We start from the raw sequence: 20,774 nt of genomic DNA on the forward strand, positions 1-20,774 counted from the left end.
CATGTTTTTCTCCTGCTCCGCCATGGCTCTTCTCTGCAGGCTGCAGTCCAGCATGTCTGCTCCTGCACGGCTCCTCTTTGTGGAATGCAGTTCCTTCAGGAAATCTCCACTGCTCCAGCATGGTGTCTTCTGCAGGCTGCAGGGAAACACCTGCTCCGGCACCTAAAGCAATTCCTCCCTCTCCTTCTTCTCTGACCTTGGTGTTCAGAGGACTGTTTATCTCACTTTCTTCCTCACTCCTCTCTGTTGTGCAGCATTTTGCCCTTTCCTAAATACACTTTCACACAGGTGCCACCAGCTTCACTGATGAGCTCAGCTGTGCCCTGCAGTGGGTCCACAGCAGAGCTGGCTGGAACCAGCTGTGTCCTGCACAGGGCCACCCACACCTCGGCACCTGCACTCAATACAGAAGCATAACCTAAAAGCTGGAGATTAAGACCTTCCTGACCCTCTCCTGTGCTCCCCTTCAAGTTGTGCCCAAAGAGTCATTTATGGGGCACACTATGGGCCAGACTCACAGGGTGATCTGGATTCAAAACAATATAAGGGGGAGAAGGACAATTATTTGTACTGATAATTTGCTAGTATACATAGTGCAAGATGCTGTTCTCATCAGCACAGCTCTGCAGTTGTGCTGGCCTGTGTGGAGACCCAGGTGCAGGAGCAGAACCTGTGGCAGGCACTTCCTGCAAGAACTTCTGGAGTGAAGGGGGCAGTGGAGCTCACCCAGTATCTCCCCCTCCTCAAGCAAAACACATCAGCATCTTACATTTCAGTCATGCAAAGAAATCAACCCCCAGCACAGTAAGGCAGAGAGGAAATTAATCTCCAGACATGGAAAACTGAGGATGATAGAGCAGTTTTTTTAAAAAGTGATATTTTTGTTTCTGTGCTGCTCTGGATGGGAGAAAAAGGCAATGGGAGAAAGGCAGAAAAGTGGTACATAAGAATGTGTTAACACAATTCCCCCACTCCCAACAAGTGCTGAGTATAAGTATAGTATTAGGAGACAAAAAAAAAAAAAGGGGAAGGCCAAGGAGTGGTAATTTTGTGTATTTTATAGTATTATGTTGAAAGTTAGACAAGTACTAGAACCTGACATGAAAAGCCTGTGCACCCAGCAAATTACTGTGAAAATACTGATTTAAAACTGGTAAAGCCCCCTTTCCACAGATCATCTGTTCTCAGTAGACAGTCAAGAAGGTTCCCACTTTCTCCGTCTCTTTACACGTACAAAACACCTCAGATGTGATAACAGCTTTGTCGACAGCCAAGAACGTGGAGTTGTTACACTAGTTTGCATTCAGAAGATAACTAGTGCACTGCAGATAAAAGCAAATATACACGATTACCATTCTAGCTTTTATTAATGTGAGCTCAGAGCATTAATAGCATCAAAATCAACAATAAAAAAGTTGCACATTAAAAAAAAATTACCATTTAAAGTGAACCACTTCAGCCAGAAGAAACTGCAATCTTGAGCAGTAACTTTGAGAGCTTTCCATCTCCAGCAAGCAGCTTTTTACAAACTTCACCTCCTCTTCTGTTCTCCGTTCTGGTCTCTTGCCGGTTATCTGGAGTACTCTCAGAGGTAAGTGATCCTGAGAAAACATTCAACACATAGTGAACTAAGAGCTAAAAGTAGAAGCCAAGGAGGAAACACCTGCACACTTCAGAAAACTGAAGAGTGTCATCTGTAGAGAAACAAATAATTAATTTCCAATTCTCTCTCCCATTTAATTTTAGCTTTGAGAGAAACATCTGTGAGAAAAGTTAAATTTATGTCTAAAAGACCAATGACCTGACAAAGCACAACTGAATTTTTAGCACAGTCCTTTAGGAATTAAACACTGTACACTTAGATCTAGAATGTATTTTTTAGGCCAAATTTGTGGCTAATTAGCAAAACCACTGTTAAACTGGAAGTTGGGGAGCGGGGAAGGAGAAACAGATTTGTTTTCCTCCCACTGCTGACCAGTGTTTCTCCCAAGATGTTTAAGAAAAGGTACTGTGTGGGGAGGGTACTATGTGAAGAGCAAGAATGCCTACTTTTACCATTATATTCTTCAGTTACTTATTTCTTCTACCAGCTCCCATTCCTAACACAGCTTAAAATGACAGCATGCTTGAGGGTGACCGTTCTAGGTGCTCCCAACTCAGACTATGTACACTGACCATCAATTTTTCATAAAGGGAGACCTCTACCTTCCCTTAAACTGGAAAGCAGAATTCGATGAGCCATCCTTGAGGAGATAAATATGAGCAGCTTTGCATCAGGCAGAAACACAAACACAGCTCTTCTTGGGAGCTGGAAGAAACTGAAGGTTTTTCTGCTCAATAACTACTGCAGAACACATGGGCACAGCCTCAGAACATCTCCCTAGCTCAATTAGAGCTCAGATTAAGAACAAACTCACAGTTGAAGACCCTGTCAGTTCTTGAGACTTGACTATGACACCGTTGGTTTCACTAAACCAATGCAAATTCCAAGCACAAAGAAAATTTGTCACATCTGGATTTGATGTGACACAGATGTTTATAAACAAACTATGGTTTGCAAATATTGTTATTGGCATGCTGCTGACCAGGGCAGATTACGCAAATGAAAAGGAAGTGCCCTCATGTGATGGCAGAGGAGGTAAATAAGGATTTCTAGTGTCATCCCTGTTTTCCTTCCCACCCCTTCCCCTGCACAAGTTTGGTTCTATAATTGCTGTTCTTTTTTTTGTGGAAGACTCTGAACACAGTGACTTGCAACATAGATGGAAGATCACCTACAGAGGAACAAAAGTGCCAAACCTTTGAAGCTCTGAACACGGTGGTTTTGAAGGACAGTTTGGAATGCTTCCTGTTCTGGATAAAAAAAAAAAACAAAAAACAAAAAAAAAGGGAAAGGCTTTAGTTGTTTTAGGTTATCACAGGGTCAGAAGTATACACTAGTATTTCCTCATAAGAAATTTCTGCAGAAATACAGTATTATCCACTTTAAGTTAGAGCTTACTCTGTAAAAAGCATATACTTGAAAGGACTTCAGACAAAAGCTTTCCACTGTTTCTTTATAAAACAAGTTTTCCTTTACTTTAAGAAAACGTACACAAACAATACAAAGATCAGGAGGCACTGCTGGCCCACAGTTTCAGTATGACATGCAAAGATGGCAAAGCGTGGATAACTATTCATTAACATTTTGGTACATATTCACAAAAACATTGAGATCTGTCCAAACACTAGTCATGTTGTCAAGCAGATCAGAGAGACACCATAATTCTAATACTTCAGAAAAGGAAGGTTTACTTTTATTCTCTATTGAAAAATCCTCTTCCTCCCACGAAAGTGGGCCTTATAGAAGTCATGTGATCAACCTTTAATCTCCTCCATTCCATTCCTGCAGGTCCTCCCATAAGATCTTACACGCTCTCTTCGTGATCTCCATGTCCTTTGCAGGCTTGTACAACTTGAGTGGGCAAGCAGGAAGAACAGCTGTGTCAGAACACAAAGACAAATCATCACTGTTTCTCAAGGGGTGCATTTAGGACTAGCACACAGAACATTAGTCTGGAATGAGGACACTGGGACTGAAGTCCTCCCTATCCCACTCATCTGCCAACACACACACATCTGTTTCTGCCTCTCCTGCTGCCATTTGACTGCCATACCTAATTACATTTTAAATAGTATCTAGAGACAAAGACTATTCTACAAAGAGCAGAAGCAAGTCCTGAGCTTCCCTGGAGCCACTGAACTATCAACATTTAACCAAAGGATAGAGCTAAAATTTTAAGAGTATTTTAGTAGTAGCTTATGCTGTATTGACACTGTCCCGCTGTACAAATCCAAGTACATTAGAAAAATGACCAAATGGCAGATCCAGTAGTATCTAAGTTTTTGCTCTCCAGTTCCTTTTGTACTGAGGACCCACAAATTAACTCTTATGAAATAACTATGCTACAAAGAGATTTTCATCCTCCTATGAGCCTTATCAATCTCTATTAGGAAAAGATCAGGAAGAGTGAGAAATTTAATTTGCTTAGAACAGCATGCTCTTGTTTAAACAGGCAGACTGTCATTAGCAGAAGCCTAGTGCATGCCAAATGAGCAACTGAGTTGTACTGCTAAGGATGGCAGTAAAAACATGAATTCCAATTATCCACATTAAAAGATCTGATTATACGTGCCCTAAAATATTTGCATCATTTAATCACAGTCAAGTGTAATTAAAACTGTATTAAAGTACTACATGCAAACAACTATATTCATGTCTCCATCTTCTTTTTTCTTTTTTTTTTTCCGAGATACATACAATCCCTTATGCATATATCACTTAAAACTATTAAGCATCCAAAGGTAACTTTTTCCATAATGAGGTTATCATATGCATGCATTTCCCAGGTTTTCTTCTATCTAGCGCAGGCTAACAGATGACTGATGAGAATTACTCTCACAGCATCAAATGCTCCTAATTTTCTGTCCAGGGAAGACTCCTTAGGACAACTACACTCAGTATTTGTCCTCAGAAAGCATTCTATGATTTTAAAATCCCTTCTGTACTAGAATGGGATGGGGCCCTAGATGACAAACACCCACTACCACTTTCTATGATAGAGCAATACCATTTATGATTGCTCCTTTGAAGACTCTCCAGAAAACACATCAAATCACTTCAGAAAATTAAATATGTCATATCACGTGCAATGAGATACTAAGGTGTAACAGCTTACATTGGAAAAAAAAAAAACAAACCCAAACGCGCACACATACATTCCTGCCATGTGATGAGATTTTTGCCTTCCCCTCCTTCTCCCATCAAATCATACCTTAGTTGATGCTTGTTGGATAGACCTGCTGGATAGCTTCTGACCTAAAAAAATCAACACAACCTGCTTTACACAATGCTTTTCATTCATTAATGAGGTGCACTGTTGCTGGGAAAAGATAATCATTACTGTGGGATAGGCTCTGAAGCTTATTCCTACAAAAGCTTTGCTCAGAAGGGAAGGGCAGATCAAGGAAAATTTTTGTATCAGAGATCCACAAAGAGCAGTAACTTTTCACAGCACTATCCTGAGCCATCACACACTTTATATCCCTAATGGAACAGATTCTTCCTGCATAACCTTCTGAGGACATACCTGTTGAATAGGCTTAAGGGAACAAATTGTAATTTTGCGAACAGACAGACAAGTCAACAGCCAGCTACCATCCACAGGAACTCAAGTGGTGTAAAAGGAGAGAGGCCAGTTTCCCCAATATAAAGCCCTAACAGCTGGCAGAAATTATCCTTTTCTCATTTTCTCAAATCTTTTCAGTTGCTGTGAATGTAGCAAATGTTCTGTGAAATGTGGCTGGCTGATATTCATTCAGGTGAGGATGATAGGGCCCAAAGCAAGTAAGGAAATCAACTTAATGAAATTAAAAGGAACATATGGACTTAGCATCCTAGGGAGACAGGAAGAAAAACTGAGAGGAGCAAATCTCACCAGTGTTTATTTGTGTGGTGAACTCACCAGCTGCTTCAACAGTATAAGAGTGAAACATTGATAACTGGGGGGCCTGAATGCATGGGACTTGGGTGGAAGCCCTAATAAATATGAAGGAAGACTTGGGTGGATATTGAGCATTCTTGAGGTAGACAGAGCTGCCGTCAGAGGGATGAGGAGAGCAGCAAGTTAATTCAGTTGGGAAGAAAAGGTATATTTTCCTTGGTAACATGTAAAGGAAAAGAGTCTATGCTCCTGGGTTGAAGGTCCAAGAGGAATTTCTTCTTCATATTAGAAGGTAAGAATAAGTGCATCTGGTACTGACCAAAATCCAAGCAGCTCTGTTGGTTTCAAGGACAGGACAGGCTTCCCTTTTCTTCCATACCTTTAAATTCCTACCATGAACTCACCCTATCCACTACTGGCATAGATTCAGGAGCTGTACTGAGCCTCTACAATGGGCTCATAATCCCTTTCCAGGGCCCCGGAGACCCCCCACCGCAGCCCCTTCCAGCCCTCCCTGAAGGACCCTTGCTTTTCACACACCTTCAGGACTTTCTTCCACCTGGTCTCCCTGGAGCTGTCCTACTTGTTCTCCCTTCATCCCCAGAAACCACTGCCTTGTGGTTGTATTTCTCCCCATGAACCCCCATAACCACAACATAGACCATTACTTTAAAAGAAAAAGTAGTTTACATTTGAATAGGAATATTATACATTAAGTTACTATATAAATATATATATACACATACATATACAAACAGTTGTCTCTAAATTTTGTACAAACTGCAACAATCTTCATACCACATGACCAAGTCTGGATTCTTGAACAGCGCAAAAAGGACTCATTAACACTACTGGTTTCCATCCAAAAGGCTGCCAGCCTTGGACGAGAGCTATGGGTGTGTGCCTTTTTATGTCTTCTCTACATTTTAGCAAAAAACTATTTTTGCATGCACATACATAAGCACAGCCTTTCTTGTCAAGATAACCAATCACTGTTACGGGTAACCAACAATAAGGATAAACTGGAGAATACTTTGTTCATTTACACCACTGTGGAAGCTCAGGATTTCTAGGTTTGTGAAATAAATGCTTGAACATAACAACCACAAGAAAACAAAGTAAACATTAGAAAAACATCTACAGTTCCAACACAAAGTAATAACCAACTACTTTGCACCAAGCCACATAGCCTTCTCTGAAAAATCAGCCTCGAGTATTCTATGCAAACAAATTTAAATGCATTGAAAGTGATATTGATTACTTCTGATTTTTTTCATATTACATAATAGAGTCTTTTCTGTAAAATTTAGGTGGACATTAGTGAACTAAGGTGTTAAGCTCAATATAGACACTGGATATGGGTGATGAGTTTGTGTTCCTCCATTAGCAACGTGCACAAATGTAAACATACTCTTTAAAAAGGAAAGGTTATGCTAAATTAAAAAACAACACAGTAATAAACTGGATCATGTATTTGGAAGACAAAGAACAGAAATTCTGTGAAAATGAAGGAAACTGAAAACAAACATGTGAGTATTGGCTGAAGAAGCATTTAAAATAAAACTTTTTTTCATGAGAAATATTGTTCAACACAGGATGAAACTGTAGCTCAAGGTGGGAAGAACAGTGACTGTTAAAGAACAGATCTGTTAGTGAGGGAACTAAGCAAGAACTGATGGAAATGTAACTTCTCTTTCCTTAAGCTTTTACTCCGACCACAAAGGTATTGTCTACTTTGAAGAGAACTAAACCTGAAATAACCTCTTGCTGGTAATCTTTAGCTATAATTTATTCTTTGGAGAACAAGCATTCTCAAAAATCAGGAACAATTCTCAAAAAATAAGTAGTATTGAGAAAGGCTATATACTTTGGAATGCATTAGTTTAAACCCTAAGGAAAACCGAACGTGATGGAATCACTGAATACAGCAGCATGGAAGGAGGTACCCATTCTGGTATATAGTTACCGAGTTGGAAAAGAAAAGGTGACTTCTGCGTGAGTGCTCCAGAACTTTGACTGCAGCAGAGAACATCCATTTTCAACATATTTTCACAATTAATAACAAACTCCAAAAGGGTGAACACCTTGTCAGATTTTACCTACCCAGAAGTGAGTAAGGCTTACCACAAAACAGGTCAGTGTAGAAACTATGAGAGTCTCCAAAGAACTGAAGATTCTCTATGCACTTGCATGATAAAATACTGACTCTTATTTAATAAGAGCATGAACCTTTTGGAAAATTCTAATTTAAGCTAACCCACAAACATTAGCTTTAAATGAACAGCATTAACAGTGTTAGTTAACCTCACAGAAGTTAATATATTTTAAAGTAAGACTAAGATATAGCACCTACCTAACAGATGCGGTATTAGGAACCTGGCCACTATTTAGATGATGTTTGTGAATGCTCTGAATGTATGTGAATGAATTTAACAATGTAAAATTTTCAATCTTCATGTTCATATAATATCCCTGGCACATTCTCCTCTACATAAATGAACCAAGCTTTTTCCCGGTTTTATTTTTTGCTTTTTTTTTTTTTATCTGAAAAAAGAGAAAGTCCTTAGATTGGATTCTTGTACAGCATGCAGAAAAAAAATCTAATTTTATGATCAAGTTCTCAACCACTCAGTAGCAACTAGTGACAAAACTGCTAATATTGCCATATACAAAATACTGTGAACGTTGCTCTAAGAATTCAACATCTGAAGCACACAATGTCATTGTTTAACTTGATACTTATGTTGGCATCAGTTTCATTTCATTTACTGCTTTAAATGGAATCCAAGTTATTTGTAGATATATTTTTTTTCTTAAAGAAACATATCTGTCACAGATTACACAACTCAGCGCTTGTCACTTATTATGGCTTTGGCTTAAATATTGCTCAAAGGTATTTATCTATCATACTCAGTTTTTTTAAAGATTCCTGGTAATTATTTTAAGTAATACAGACCACTTTAGTCTTAGAAGCTGCCATCATTGAACAAGATGAGTTTGTTTTCTGAACAATACAGTGACAGGACACTTGCACCTATTGCTTGGATTTTTGTTACTTGCTTTGTTTTCTTGGGCCTCTCTTTGTTAATAATGTATCCATAAGCCCTACATCACAAACAGCAGGAGGTTAAATCATATTTATCTGAGCTGATAGCGTTAAGTGCATAAAGCAAAAGGTAGGTAAGCTGAAATGGCAGCATCAATCATTTTCCATGAGACAAGACTCCTGCTTTTTGTTGTTATGACCAACTGCTAATACAGTGCCACTGCAAAGGCTGCATGCAGCAATGAACCTCATTATAAAGCCAGAACATAAGTTTAAAGATGTCAAAGTTGAAAACATTCACTGTTACAATTCACACACTTTTCTTCATCATACAACCTTATGTGCACCTGGTCACCTCACCTTTCTCTTCTCCTTGATCTTCACACCATTAACATTATGATCAGGTCAAAGTTGCATTTTCTTAAGCATCCATGTCCTTCATCACTTTGAAATTTAGCATCTTGGACCTTCGTTTTGTCACAAAGACATTGCTGTATTGATACACTTTGCTGTTGGAGTCTGTGGTCTTGGAGCTGGCAGATTCTATGGTCTCTGTAGCGCTGTAACAGTCAAGGGTCTCAAGGAGAAAAGCAAACCCAGCATTGTGATCCACATTCTAAAGCTAAGGAATTAAATTGTGGAAGACCTTCAGAAAAGTTGACCAAAATGGGCCATTTGGATAGGATCCAACTTATTCAAAACTTGAAATAGAAGACAGGTGGTGTTCCACAGGGCAACTGAATAACCTGGAATTGGCAGTGAGATGCATCAGTCAAATCAAAACAGCTGTCAGTCAGAACTAGTGTAAAATACACCTTGTCTGAATGTCACAATACGACTTAAAAAGAATGGCATGACTTTGAGAGCACCTGCCTTTCCTTCCAAGACATTTAGAGTTCTCTGATTTGAAAAATCCTTCCAGGCTTCACAGATTTAAATAGGTGAGGAACTATGTCAGTCTCTGATTTTATCTGGCTCCATAGACAACGCTTTTTCTCTTGGCTCTTGTTTAACTTGGCTCACACAGATAACACTCTCTGTATTTTCTTCAGCTTAAAAACAAAACAAAAATCAAACATTGAATTTCACACTCCACTGATAACACTTCAGCCCCAATAACTATGCATTTAAAAGAAAAATATTTCAGGAACTCAAGCTATTAGGTAAGGCATTTGTGAAGTAACTGCTGTTTAGTTTTACAGCCAGTCATGTCATCTACGGCGCTATAAGACATTGCAAGTTGACGTGAATTTACTGCAGTAAGGGCCCCCTTGAGTAAGAATATGTAAAACATTTTATAAAAAGAATAATATTTTTGGAGATACAAGATTTCTCTCATACAAAATGTCTTTCCCATGGAAAAATAAAGCTAGCATTTTTATTTTATTTTATTTTTATTTTCCAGGGGAAAGGAAGAATGGAGGTGCTATTGCTGAAAAAATTAACTCTAAAGCAAGCTGATTTATTACACTTCAGGCATGACTGGCCACTTCTCAGTGACTGCACATATGTTTTGAGCAGGAAATAGCTTATTCTTAAGTTAGCACTTGGACAAGAGAAAATCCAGAACATACAGGATAATTTTAACCAAGTGCTTAGAAGTGTATGAACACACAGAGAAGAAAAACAAAATACTCTTGAAATACACACTGGCTGAACTGCTAAGTTCAAGTATATGGTGTTTCTTCCAAAAAAGCTCTGTAACATTATTCCCTCTTCAGTCTAGAATGTTTTTTGTCCTCCTCCTCTCCAGACAAAGAACTTGCCTCTGAAAAAAAAAGTAAAGTATCTGTGCATTTTATAGGCAACTCCTCCACATAACTTAGGAATGGCACCAATATTTTCACGATTTCCAAATTCAGGCTGGTGGTGATAGAGTGAGACCTTGAGCAGAAAAAAAACACAGGAAATCCTAAAGGAACGGTGATTTTAGTCCTTGCAGTTATATAATTTTGTATTTGACTGTATTTCTTTTTGTATAAAATAGTATCTCTTTAAAAATTCACTTACAACACTCATCACCTACAAAAATTTTTGAGAGGCAGCAACATTTAGATTGAACAAATGGGTTAAACAACTGAATGGAGGATGTGCATTTGAGAACCTCTCCGAGATTCTTTTACCCTGAATGAAAAGATAATTTCTCAGGACACTAGTCAAATTCACTTATAAAAGGAAAAGCAACCAGTTACACAGACATTTGAGTACAGCAGGCGGAAACCCCCTTAAATTTAACTTTGACAATACTGTCACAAGTAAAATACCCCAATATTACTTTAACACATATGAATTTCAGTATATTTCCTCGTGTACCCTTTATTTTCTTTTTATTTCTTCATGTAGTCTTATATCTCCATTTTCAGAATATTACAGAATTTAGTAAAAATTATGTTTTACTGACCTGCAAAAGTCATTAGGACATATGGAGATAATTATCACTACAGCATTACGGAAGTGTAAGCTATGATCTAGCACATCTTTACCTAGATTTTCCTGCAAAACTACTCAAGAGTCGTATTTTTTGAAGTCATAGATGACTAGAAAAGATAATATAGAAATAATAAAGCATTGCACAGCTAACATTTCAGACTCTCTGGAAAGTCAAAAGGATATGCTGCACTGATCTATATACGCTCCATATCTAACAGGATTTCTTCACCAAGAATTAGAAATCATTCTTTGAGAATGCAAGCTTTCATTTTCAATCAGGTTCCATGGCTGAGAATTCAAAGACTATATTTGAAAACAGTGGTTTTAAGGAGCCTTCTATTTTGATAAGGAAAAATTTTATGGTGTTTATTGCATATTTTTTAAAAAGTATTTTCAAACAGAAGTTTGAAATTCCAAGCAATTACATACAACTCCAAGTGATCACTGCTAAAGCATAGTGATGACTACAGGATCCTAGTGGAACAGGTTGCCCAGAGAGGTAGTGGAGGCCCCATCCCTGGAAACATTCAAAACCAGGTTGGTTGGGGCTCTGAGCAACCTGATCTAGTTAGCGGTGTCCCTGCTCACTGCAGGGGGGTTGGACTAGATGACCTCTAGGGGGCCCTCCCAACCCAAAACATTCTGTGATTCTATGAAAATTCAGAAATCTGCTGGGATGGTACAAAGAAAGAAAGTCATCAAAACCCTCACGTTTCTTTCCAAAGAGTTCTAACTAGATTCAGTACTGGTTATTTCCTATTCTTATTTTTCCTTTTAAAAAAATTATTTTGAAGATCATGATTTTAGCTAAATATTAGGATTTTGGGCAAAAAATATTGTGTTCATCAAATAAGTTGATATTTGGTCAAAGAAAGTGATAAGCAGTTTAACTAAGATGTCATCTTTGTACAGCAAAAACTAAGTTGTTTTTTTTTTCCCCCACAGTCAGCATGTTTTCACAGTAAAAACTAATTAGAGTCAACTGAAAGATGTCTGTGTCGAGTCCCCCATTATCAACACATTTCTCTCCTTTCTTCAAGACACACACAACAAAATCCACCATGTTTTCTATATTTACATATTATTGGGAAGACTGCAACTTACTAAGTGTTGTATGGCTGTCCACAATCCGTACTGGAATAGTCTGTACATCTCCCAAGAGAATCTGATGGACTCCTCCTTCTAGGCTTCTGGAGTCATCTACCCCTCCAACTGCTACCAACGGGCCCATGGTGACCAGACTCTTATCAGAACCAGGCAGAGTCCCAAAAGCAGAGGCAGCAGCGCTATGCTGTGTTAGGCCAGCACCTGCTTGCAAACTGTGTCCCTGACTAAGTACCAGAGAATGGTTGGTTACTGCACTCCCTATGGAATCCAGGAGACTTGCAGGGCTGGGAGGAGAATGGTTATTTACAGCTACTAGGGCTGTTGATCCATTTGTGGAGGTAAAAGTTGACTGCAGCTGTAATCCCTGTGAAAGAGAAGGCAGAAGTACTAACATACCAGTACTTAAAACAAGAAGAATTTGCATTTAGTGGCACATATTTTGCAATGCTGAAACTGAATAGCTTCTGACTTCCTATACATCACCTTTTTTGAACAGCCAATCCTAGCAACGCTAGTCTAAAGTTGTACTAGAAAACAGTTAGGACAATGGTATCCAGCAGCATCTAGAAGACTATTTAATGACCATAAATCTCTAATTTGGGATTGATATTCACTTTCAAAGCATTCCCCAAAACTTCTCATTCCCACAAGAGGTGGGCACTAAAAGCTGAGCAGACTGCTTTAAAAAAAGAGTGAGGTGGAACCAGGCTGTCTTCAGAAAGAGAGGAAAACAGCAGGTAGAACAGCACCTTACTGCAGACTGCATTTCTAGGGAAAGGATCATGCATTTCTTCAGGGTTCAGGAAGTACGAAGGTAGCTTTTCAAAGCAGTAGTTAGGGAAGAAGGCTAAGAGAGCCAGCTTTGAAGGGAGATGAGCGTTAGAAGCAGCTCTTTTAGCATGACATTCTTATCCCCACTCTTCAGCCTTTCAACCTGGAAGCTTACAGATCTAAGCTGGGAGCAGTTTTAGGATTTTAACATATTTTCTGAAGAGGCTGGAGGAGGATTTAAAAGGAACAAGTAAGACTGACTTATCTCACCTCAGTTTTGCAACGTTTTCATTATGAAATGACTGGACCATGTGGAAAATGAGTGCTTGGTTTGAGGCAGAAGCCCACTACCTTCATCTTGGTTCTGCCTTCATAGAGAGCTTAACTTCAAAGTATCAAAAGATGGTAGTGGGATCCCCTGCACCACAGCTATGTGCTAAACGTGACATGCAAGGAAGGCCAAAGTATTGACAGCTATTCCAAAGTCTGTGTTACCTAGCCAGTGTTTGGGATCATTAGCTGAGAGGGAACTTGCTGTTTCAGCTCACCTTCAGTGTTCCCAGGGCAGAATGTTTGACAATCTGTAAATGACTTGACTGTACCTGAAGTTGTGCAAATATCTTGGGCTGAAGTGAAGAGAGTGAAGACAACAGCTGAGCTGTTTCTGGTAGCAAGGACTCCCCACTCTGGTTGGATTCTGCTTTGGTGACGACTGACTCCCCTGCTGAGCTCCCTACAGTGCCACAGAGAGGATGCAGACAGTTATGACAAATTTCTTCCTTCCCATTTAAAAGTCTCCCCTGCAAACTGAACAAACCCCTCCAATCTCGATATAGACATATAAAAGACATGTATATACATATATGCTGTTCTCTTTGCAGAAGAACTTGTATGCTAAAGAAAAAAGGCTGGGTATAAGAAACAGACAATACTGTAGGAAGGCTGTATGTGCCTGTTCAGAGTAAAAGAAGCAGCACCAATAAATCCGTTTTGGAGAGCAAAGTAATTGCAACCTACCCTGTGCTTTGAATTTCTAGTTAGAACATAAAAGCTGAAACATTTCTATCAAAGCAGCAATCAAATAATTTGACAATACATACACCTCAGTAAGGGCTCAATAATGACTCAATACCAAACAGGCATCAAAAGAAACTGTTGTCTTCCAAAATAAAAATCTACACAGGAAATCCTCTAAGTCTCACCACTCCCTTCCAATGACCTTTGTGGAATTAGGATAACTTCTATGCAGTATCACAACAAAAGTCCATTTATCTGGAGGCCTTTCAGCCTACCGATTACATCATATCCTCAAAATTCTTAGTTAATACAAGAATGACAGACTTAATTTCCTGAAGACTTTAAAAATTGAGATTCACTTGTAGCAATTTCTGCAAGAAAACTTCCTGTGGGATCATTCAATTTCCTGTTTGAGCCACCCAGAACATTCTGTATAAGATTTATCCAGACACAAGTAGACATTGCTTAGCCTCTCATGTCACAGTTTCACTGCTATAACTATAAAAGAAGAACTTGCCCTGCGCATGTAGATTGGTCTGGTGAGTGGAAAAAAATTGAGAATAGCCAATCACAAAAAGCTTTCTAGCAGGAAATCATACAAAAGCTTCCAGCAATATGAGTGGAGCTACATTCTTCAGCATATACACCGATTTGCAAACTCTAACTCTTTATTGTAAATGACCATAAGTTACACGATAAATCTCCTTGAACACAACTACTTCAAATATTTAGGATCTTTTACTATACAAAGATCCTATATGCATATATGAATATTCAGGAAGATATGGTAGTTCTTTCCTTAGGTTGTATTCTACACCAACATGCCTAGGAATAAAGCTAATAGTTCAACTCCTAATCTACCCACTCCTTATACTACACTGGGATTCAGTATGAATGCTAGAAGTTAAAAAAACCCCAAAAACATATATAGGTACTTTATCTCACTTGTTATTATACTTCATAAAAGATGTAAAAGGGAACACACTTAAGTTTGATAGTTACAGTGATTCTTACACCTAGGAGAGAGCAGAGGGAGCTGTATCACATGGAGATGAAGAGTTCTGCACAATGAGAAAACCAACAGCTGGATTTACTTCTGTTACTGTTTGATTTCTTAAATGTAAATTTGACTCCACTCTGCATAAGTTGAAATGAAAAAGAAAGTACACAAACAGTAGTTTGAAAAATTAGTGTTGTTTTTCCTTGCTACCACTTCTCATGTATTAATGAGAGCTGATTTTTTCAAAGTCAAGCTTCTTTTTTTTGCTTAGACTTGTAATACAATTATGAACATGTGTTTGCAATGTGTACAAACACATACCCACATATTTAAGTGGAGACACGATATGCTGGAATTAGAGTATCTGCTTATGTTCACTGAATTGGTGCACATGTGCAGAAAACTAAACAAACCAGATTCTCTAGCTTCTTTTAAAACTCAGTATGTCACGGGATGCATGTTTACACATTTGATAGGCTACTTTGCCTTAGAAAATTATCTGTGAAAGACAAAGGGAACAAGAATTGGTCTTCCTGAATCTCCTCCAGCACTCAGACAGTTCATAGCAAAAGTCATCCTTGCTGAGCTCTGTCAGAGCTGTTGAAGGCAGAACTGTTCTGTGACTCTCCATAAAAGTGCAGTAATGGAAATATTAACATCGACATGCAAGATTAAGCGCAGTAAGTCTGCTCATACTGCAAATTCCTTTTTTTCCTTAAAAAACCAAGACTTCCTTAAAAAAGAGGGACATTATTCAAACCGAGCCTAAAACTTTACCTCTTGTTCTCTGACAGTTGTCAACACTGAGATTCTTACCCTAAGAGCACCAAGCGTACATAATGCTTTTCAGTTCAAATTGATCCATTGCAGCAACAGCTAAAATAAGATTTAAACAATCCCAAACAAAACAAACCCCAACATTGGCCTTTTTATTAACTGTAAACTGGTGTACATGGAACTGCTACACATAAATCATGTTCACCAAGTCATTTAGGAGAAATCACACAGTGAGCCAAACCTCTGGGCATTTATTTTTCCTACTACAACAAAGATAAGAAATAGATCAGGGAGTAACAGGGGCCAAAGATGAAAGAAACCCAAACACATCAGGACTTCTTCAGGCAAGAACCACAGTGGACATAACTGTTGACATGAGTAAATCTTTAAACATGACAAGTGTGGCAGTGCCTCTTTGGTCCCTGTAGACTTCTCTATCAGCTGTCTGGAACAAAAAGTACCCACCACCATGTTCCAGTTAAATCAGGAAACAAGCTGGCAGTGCCACTGAGATTAAAAACACCCAAGAAGTCTGCAGCATTATCTTAATGCACGCAACAATTAGGCTCTCGCACCTTGCTGCAATCATATATCCCCGTTAAAAGCCAACAACTTTTCTGATGAATTTCATATCAAACAAGGGATGAGGAAAGCATCCACAAACATGAAGGAAAGTTCTTTTGGTGTTACACTAGACAAAATGTTCTTGAAACCTAGGGAAGAGGGCAGAATAATCTAATTTAAAATTTATTATCAGCCACCGTGATCCAGCGGAGCATCTCAGCCTATGTGTAATCCCAACTATGTATGCAGCAAGTAGATCTAGTTACAAACACCTGTATGTTGTTTTAGTACATGTTTTGAAGTCAAAGTAATAGTAGCAGGAACCCACTTTCAACAAAGGACAATAGGTAACTAGCATCTTCAAAAAAACCAGACCTCCAACCATGAATGCATAAAACCAAGTTTCCATAGAAATTTACACTCTGGTTTTGCAGCAGAGTGGGAGGAAGTTTAATACTTTGTTAGGTAGCTCAGCAGTTGCTGGGAAGAGATACTGCTTTGGCTTCACACGTTAATAAAGAAGTTACATCAGACAAAGAACCGAAGAAACATATCTCACAACCCTACTGCCACTAAACACCTGCGTTTCTGTTTCTATTCTAAGCATTAAGAAAAATGGAAAAGAATGGTCTCAATTCTGACAACATAAATATAGCGTTCATTGTTCAGGGCCTGATCCTAGCAGTGGCACTCATCAAGCCAATGACTTTTGGAGAAGCAGGAATCCCAATATGCATTCAAGTCCTCTTTAGCAAGATGTTTAAGCATCTGTGGAAGCACAAACCATCAAGGAATTCAAGTACGCAGTTGTCTCCTGGGTATTTTGTGCTCTGACAGATATATCTGTTCAGTAGAAATTTAATTCTGTCTACACAGGTGTTATTAGCACCTTCATGCAAGGCAAAATGTTTTTCCACATAACCATGTCAAAAAAACCTTCAGTTGCTTAAGGATGCTAAATAAAAGACAAATTTATAATTTTCATACTTCTGCCAGCCCCATCATGACTAAATATATTTTTCAGCACATGCATATTCTAAAAAAGTATGCCAAAATAGACACACCAAAATAATCCTTCTTAAGTTCAGCTGAGTGACAGTAGATGACAGCAACCTCTTTGGAAGAGAACTGAACTTCTGTGACATAGCTAATAAAACAAATCACATTTGGAGACAGCTAAGTTACTAGCGCAGTCCTACCATCTGAAGGTGGTGACGCAAACGTAACAGTCACTGTTTCTGTGAGAACATTCCCACTGTCTGTGGTCCACTGCAGCTGAAAGGAAAAAGATCTCAGTTCTCAGAAAGGGTGCAAGTTTGTCTACTACAGGAACACAGGCTCAGTACAGGACCTGTACAAAAACACTGTCTAAAACTACACTTTATTATTTTCTTATAACTATGCATTTTGGGAGTTCTTGGTTTAAAAACACCAAAAAAAACCCCCACAACTGTAAAAGATTTCTTTAACATGCACTATGCAAGGAAGGCTGAAGTCTGCTCATGACAGTTCAAAAGACTTTAAAATAGAAAAATAGTAAAATGATTTGGCTAACAAGTACCACCCACTCACCTGGGCCAAGAGCAGTGTAGGGAGAGGGAAAAGACTGATGACACAAGATGATTTAACAGTACAGTTTGTCAAAGCTGATTTTAAATCAACAATTCCTTAGCAGTCAGCCTCATAATTGGGAAAATTAGGATCACTGGGCATCTATTATCATTAAATAGGTGGAAGAAAATTAAGGAACAACACACAAGAGTTACTGAGCATTCTGAAGTATCTACTTCATGCTTACTTCACTTGCTATCAAGTGCATTTATTAATATTTCCACATTCAAAATGTTGTGCAAGCCCTAATTTAGACTGCACCTGAGACATACTTCACGCAGATTTTTCAGATATGGAAAAGCAGTAGTAACTTCTCCAAAACACAGACAATGATAAGGCCATGAATAAAATTTTCTGGCGTGTGCCAATTTTTCTATACCACATGGCTTCCAGTTCATGTAGTCATCATGAAGTGCTAATATTGTATAATTTGTCAATCAACTAACAGCAATCTAATGCTGATGAGATAAATACCGAATAAGGTCAGAAGGTTTTATTCACATTTAATCCAATCTTGCTCAGCCAGATATTCCACTGAAAATATTGCTGCTGGAAATATAAAGTCATAAAGAATGTTGGATGAAATACAGCTAAGTGGTAAAAATGAAAAATAAGATTTCCAGTATTTAACTCCAAAAATCAAAAAGAAACACAGAGGCCAACATACCGTTGCTGGGATACTGTCTGAATTATACACCACCTCGCCATTCCTCAGAGATTTCTGCACTTCATGAATGTGGTTCTTGATGTCATTCACAGTGGGGAAGAAGGACAGGTTATGTCTTTCTGGCACTTCATCAGGCTTGAATAATTCTCTTTCCACATACTTTCTGTCACATGTTAAAGGACATTAAAATATGTGTATTTAAAATATATTCTGCTATTTCCCTCTGTTATAGACACTGCTACCTTCTCCCTCCCCTTGTTGCAATAACAAGACAAGAGCAAGCTAGATGATCTTCTGACCCAGTTCTTTGTACATCTGCTACAGAGTTTGGAATGAAAAATCCCCATTTATTCAACTAACTTTAAAGAGGACAGCAGCTCTTAGTGGCTACCTACAACAAAATGGAAAAAGACGACAAAAACTGGGAAAAAGATTTTCATGGCATATGAGGAAATATATTCAGTAATGCATCAGTACTGCCATTTAGTTGCAAACCAAATTAATCAAATTCCAGAAGTAGATATAGCACTACAGACTGAAAGCATGCCAGACAGTTCTGTACCTTAGTTGCTTCCTCACTGCATAGACCTGCTCTATTCCCTGACACACCAGTTCTCGGATCTTGTCTGCCACTTGAGGATGAAGTCGGGAAGGCAGAGTACAATTCTCATCTCTAACAACTTCCTCCTCCTCCTCAGGAGAAGACACAGAAAAATGGGACGGTGAAGAAGGGAGGCAGGAAGCTTCCATTTCATGATACTGGTGAGCTTGCTGAGTGGGTAACTGTACATACCACCTGGCAAGAAAGAAAGAGTTTCTACACACAATTCTCAAGCAAGGGCAAAAAAATTAGTCTCCTGGGGGAACAGACTGACAATCACAAACAACCTAGTTAGAGTGACTTCATTTTTTACAGCCCCTGAGCTGGAGGATACTGCCTTTCAGAGCTCAGGGCCCTCTCACATCTTTCAATGCCAAATAAAACAGCTCAAACCCCCAAATAATACAACTATTTCTATCTATTCCCTGCACAAAAACATCTGCTGAAGTTCCACAGTCTGGTGCTTAACACATTTACCAAACTAAATACCCCAGAGGCACTGAAGTCTTACTGACATTGAGGGATTTTTTACTTTTACTTATTAAACAAGAGCCTTAATAAAGTGACTAAGTAAAAAATAAAGCACACCAAGCAAATTATTGCTCTTTTTTGCTTCATTTGTCCAGATAAAGAAAAAAGTGGAATTTTCACCTGAGGACACCGCCAGCATCTATCAAGTTCTTCTTCAGCATGTTGAATGCTTTCTCCTGCTCCATTCTTATGATTTTCTTGTCAATTTTAGGGTCGGTAGGAACTCTGTATTCTGGAAACTTCTGAACCTTCTTAATATAGATCCTTCCAAGGGGTGGGGGGAACAAAGAAAAAAAAAATTCTCCTTCAGTACACTTTGCCCTCAGATGGGAAGGCAAAACCCCCACCTACTTTGTACCAGATAGTAGTACAGAAAAAGTTCAAGCAGAGTGTTGCAGGGGGTGAGGAGCCTCGAAGAGAACTGTAGAATTGTTAAGGACACATCAATAGAGATGGATGCAGATAGATACATATAGACATACTTCTATTCCAGTCTGGAAATCACTCAGCCAGAGTCATTTTACACCTCAGCAAAAATCCTCTGTCCCTCAGTATAACTAAAGCACAACACCGTTGCTGAACAGGCCGTAGTTCATCTGGCTTGAAGACAGAATTGAGCACATACATACCTTGCTGCAACTGTCCAGGTGAACACACTCTTAGCTCAGTAAAAACTGAACAAGCACCCAGGAGGATGCTTAAGGACAAGGAAAAAAAAACATTAGTGCTGGATAAGGAGAAAGTCCCCAGTGAACATGAAAAACTGTAACTCCTTCAGCAAATAGGACACCTGCTAAATTAGGATGATTGACTGATATGAGTGCAATTAAAAGCCTGAAGGAAAAACAAAAAATAAGACCACAAAGTTTTAGGACCAAAAATAGTCGCTATGCTAAAGGACACCACAATAACTAACTAATGCTCAGGTAGAGAATGATTCCCACTTCTATTTCATACCCTGATGTACTGCTACTTTGCATCCAGGCATCCTATTAAATCTCAGCCTCATTCAGTTTAACAGGACACTTCCTCCTTCCCTCCAAATGAGTGTAAACCTCAGGTTAATAAGGAGACAAAGCTAAGAGGTACAGTGCATATCAACTACAACCCCAAACAGTGCTCTGTCGAGGCTCACAGAAAGAACGCTTTCTTCCAGCTTCATAGACAAT

At 38.8% G+C, this 20,774-nt stretch overlaps 1 protein-coding gene across 3 annotated transcripts in view; it reads right to left on the minus strand.

Annotated features, from left to right (window-relative positions):
* Positions 1 to 1,057: 1,057 nt before the first annotated feature.
* CARF (calcium responsive transcription factor) overlaps positions 1,058 to 20,774 on the minus strand; it is a 34,741-nt gene continuing 15,024 nt past the window's right edge. For 2 of the 3 annotated variants that reach the window (XM_035899077.1, XM_035899078.1), the window contains 12 exons: positions 19,726 to 19,869; positions 19,036 to 19,269; positions 18,474 to 18,636; positions 17,395 to 17,470; positions 13,440 to 13,570; positions 12,064 to 12,430; positions 8,890 to 9,581; positions 4,815 to 4,858; positions 3,295 to 3,480; positions 2,800 to 2,853; positions 1,438 to 1,601; positions 1,058 to 1,322 (listed from right to left, as the gene is read on the minus strand). In XM_035899077.1, the coding sequence (XP_035754970.1) occupies positions 9,484 to 9,581; positions 12,064 to 12,430; positions 13,440 to 13,570; positions 17,395 to 17,470; positions 18,474 to 18,636; positions 19,036 to 19,269; positions 19,726 to 19,869 (1,213 nt within the window). In that variant the 3' untranslated portion in view covers positions 1,058 to 1,322; positions 1,438 to 1,601; positions 2,800 to 2,853; ... (1 more) ...; positions 4,815 to 4,858; positions 8,890 to 9,483. Of the gene's footprint in view, positions 1,323 to 1,437; positions 1,602 to 2,799; positions 2,854 to 3,294; positions 3,481 to 4,758; positions 4,859 to 7,836; positions 9,582 to 12,063; positions 12,431 to 13,439; positions 13,571 to 17,394; positions 17,471 to 18,473; positions 18,637 to 19,035; positions 19,270 to 19,725; positions 19,870 to 20,774 lie in introns of all 3 variants that reach the window. The other variant, XM_035899076.1, reaches the window with a different exon arrangement.

The sequence above is a fragment of the Egretta garzetta genome, unplaced genomic scaffold, assembly GCF_000687185.1.
Source record: "Egretta garzetta isolate BGI_Z169 unplaced genomic scaffold, ASM68718v1 scaffold297, whole genome shotgun sequence".
NCBI lineage: Eukaryota > Metazoa > Chordata > Aves > Pelecaniformes > Ardeidae > Egretta > Egretta garzetta.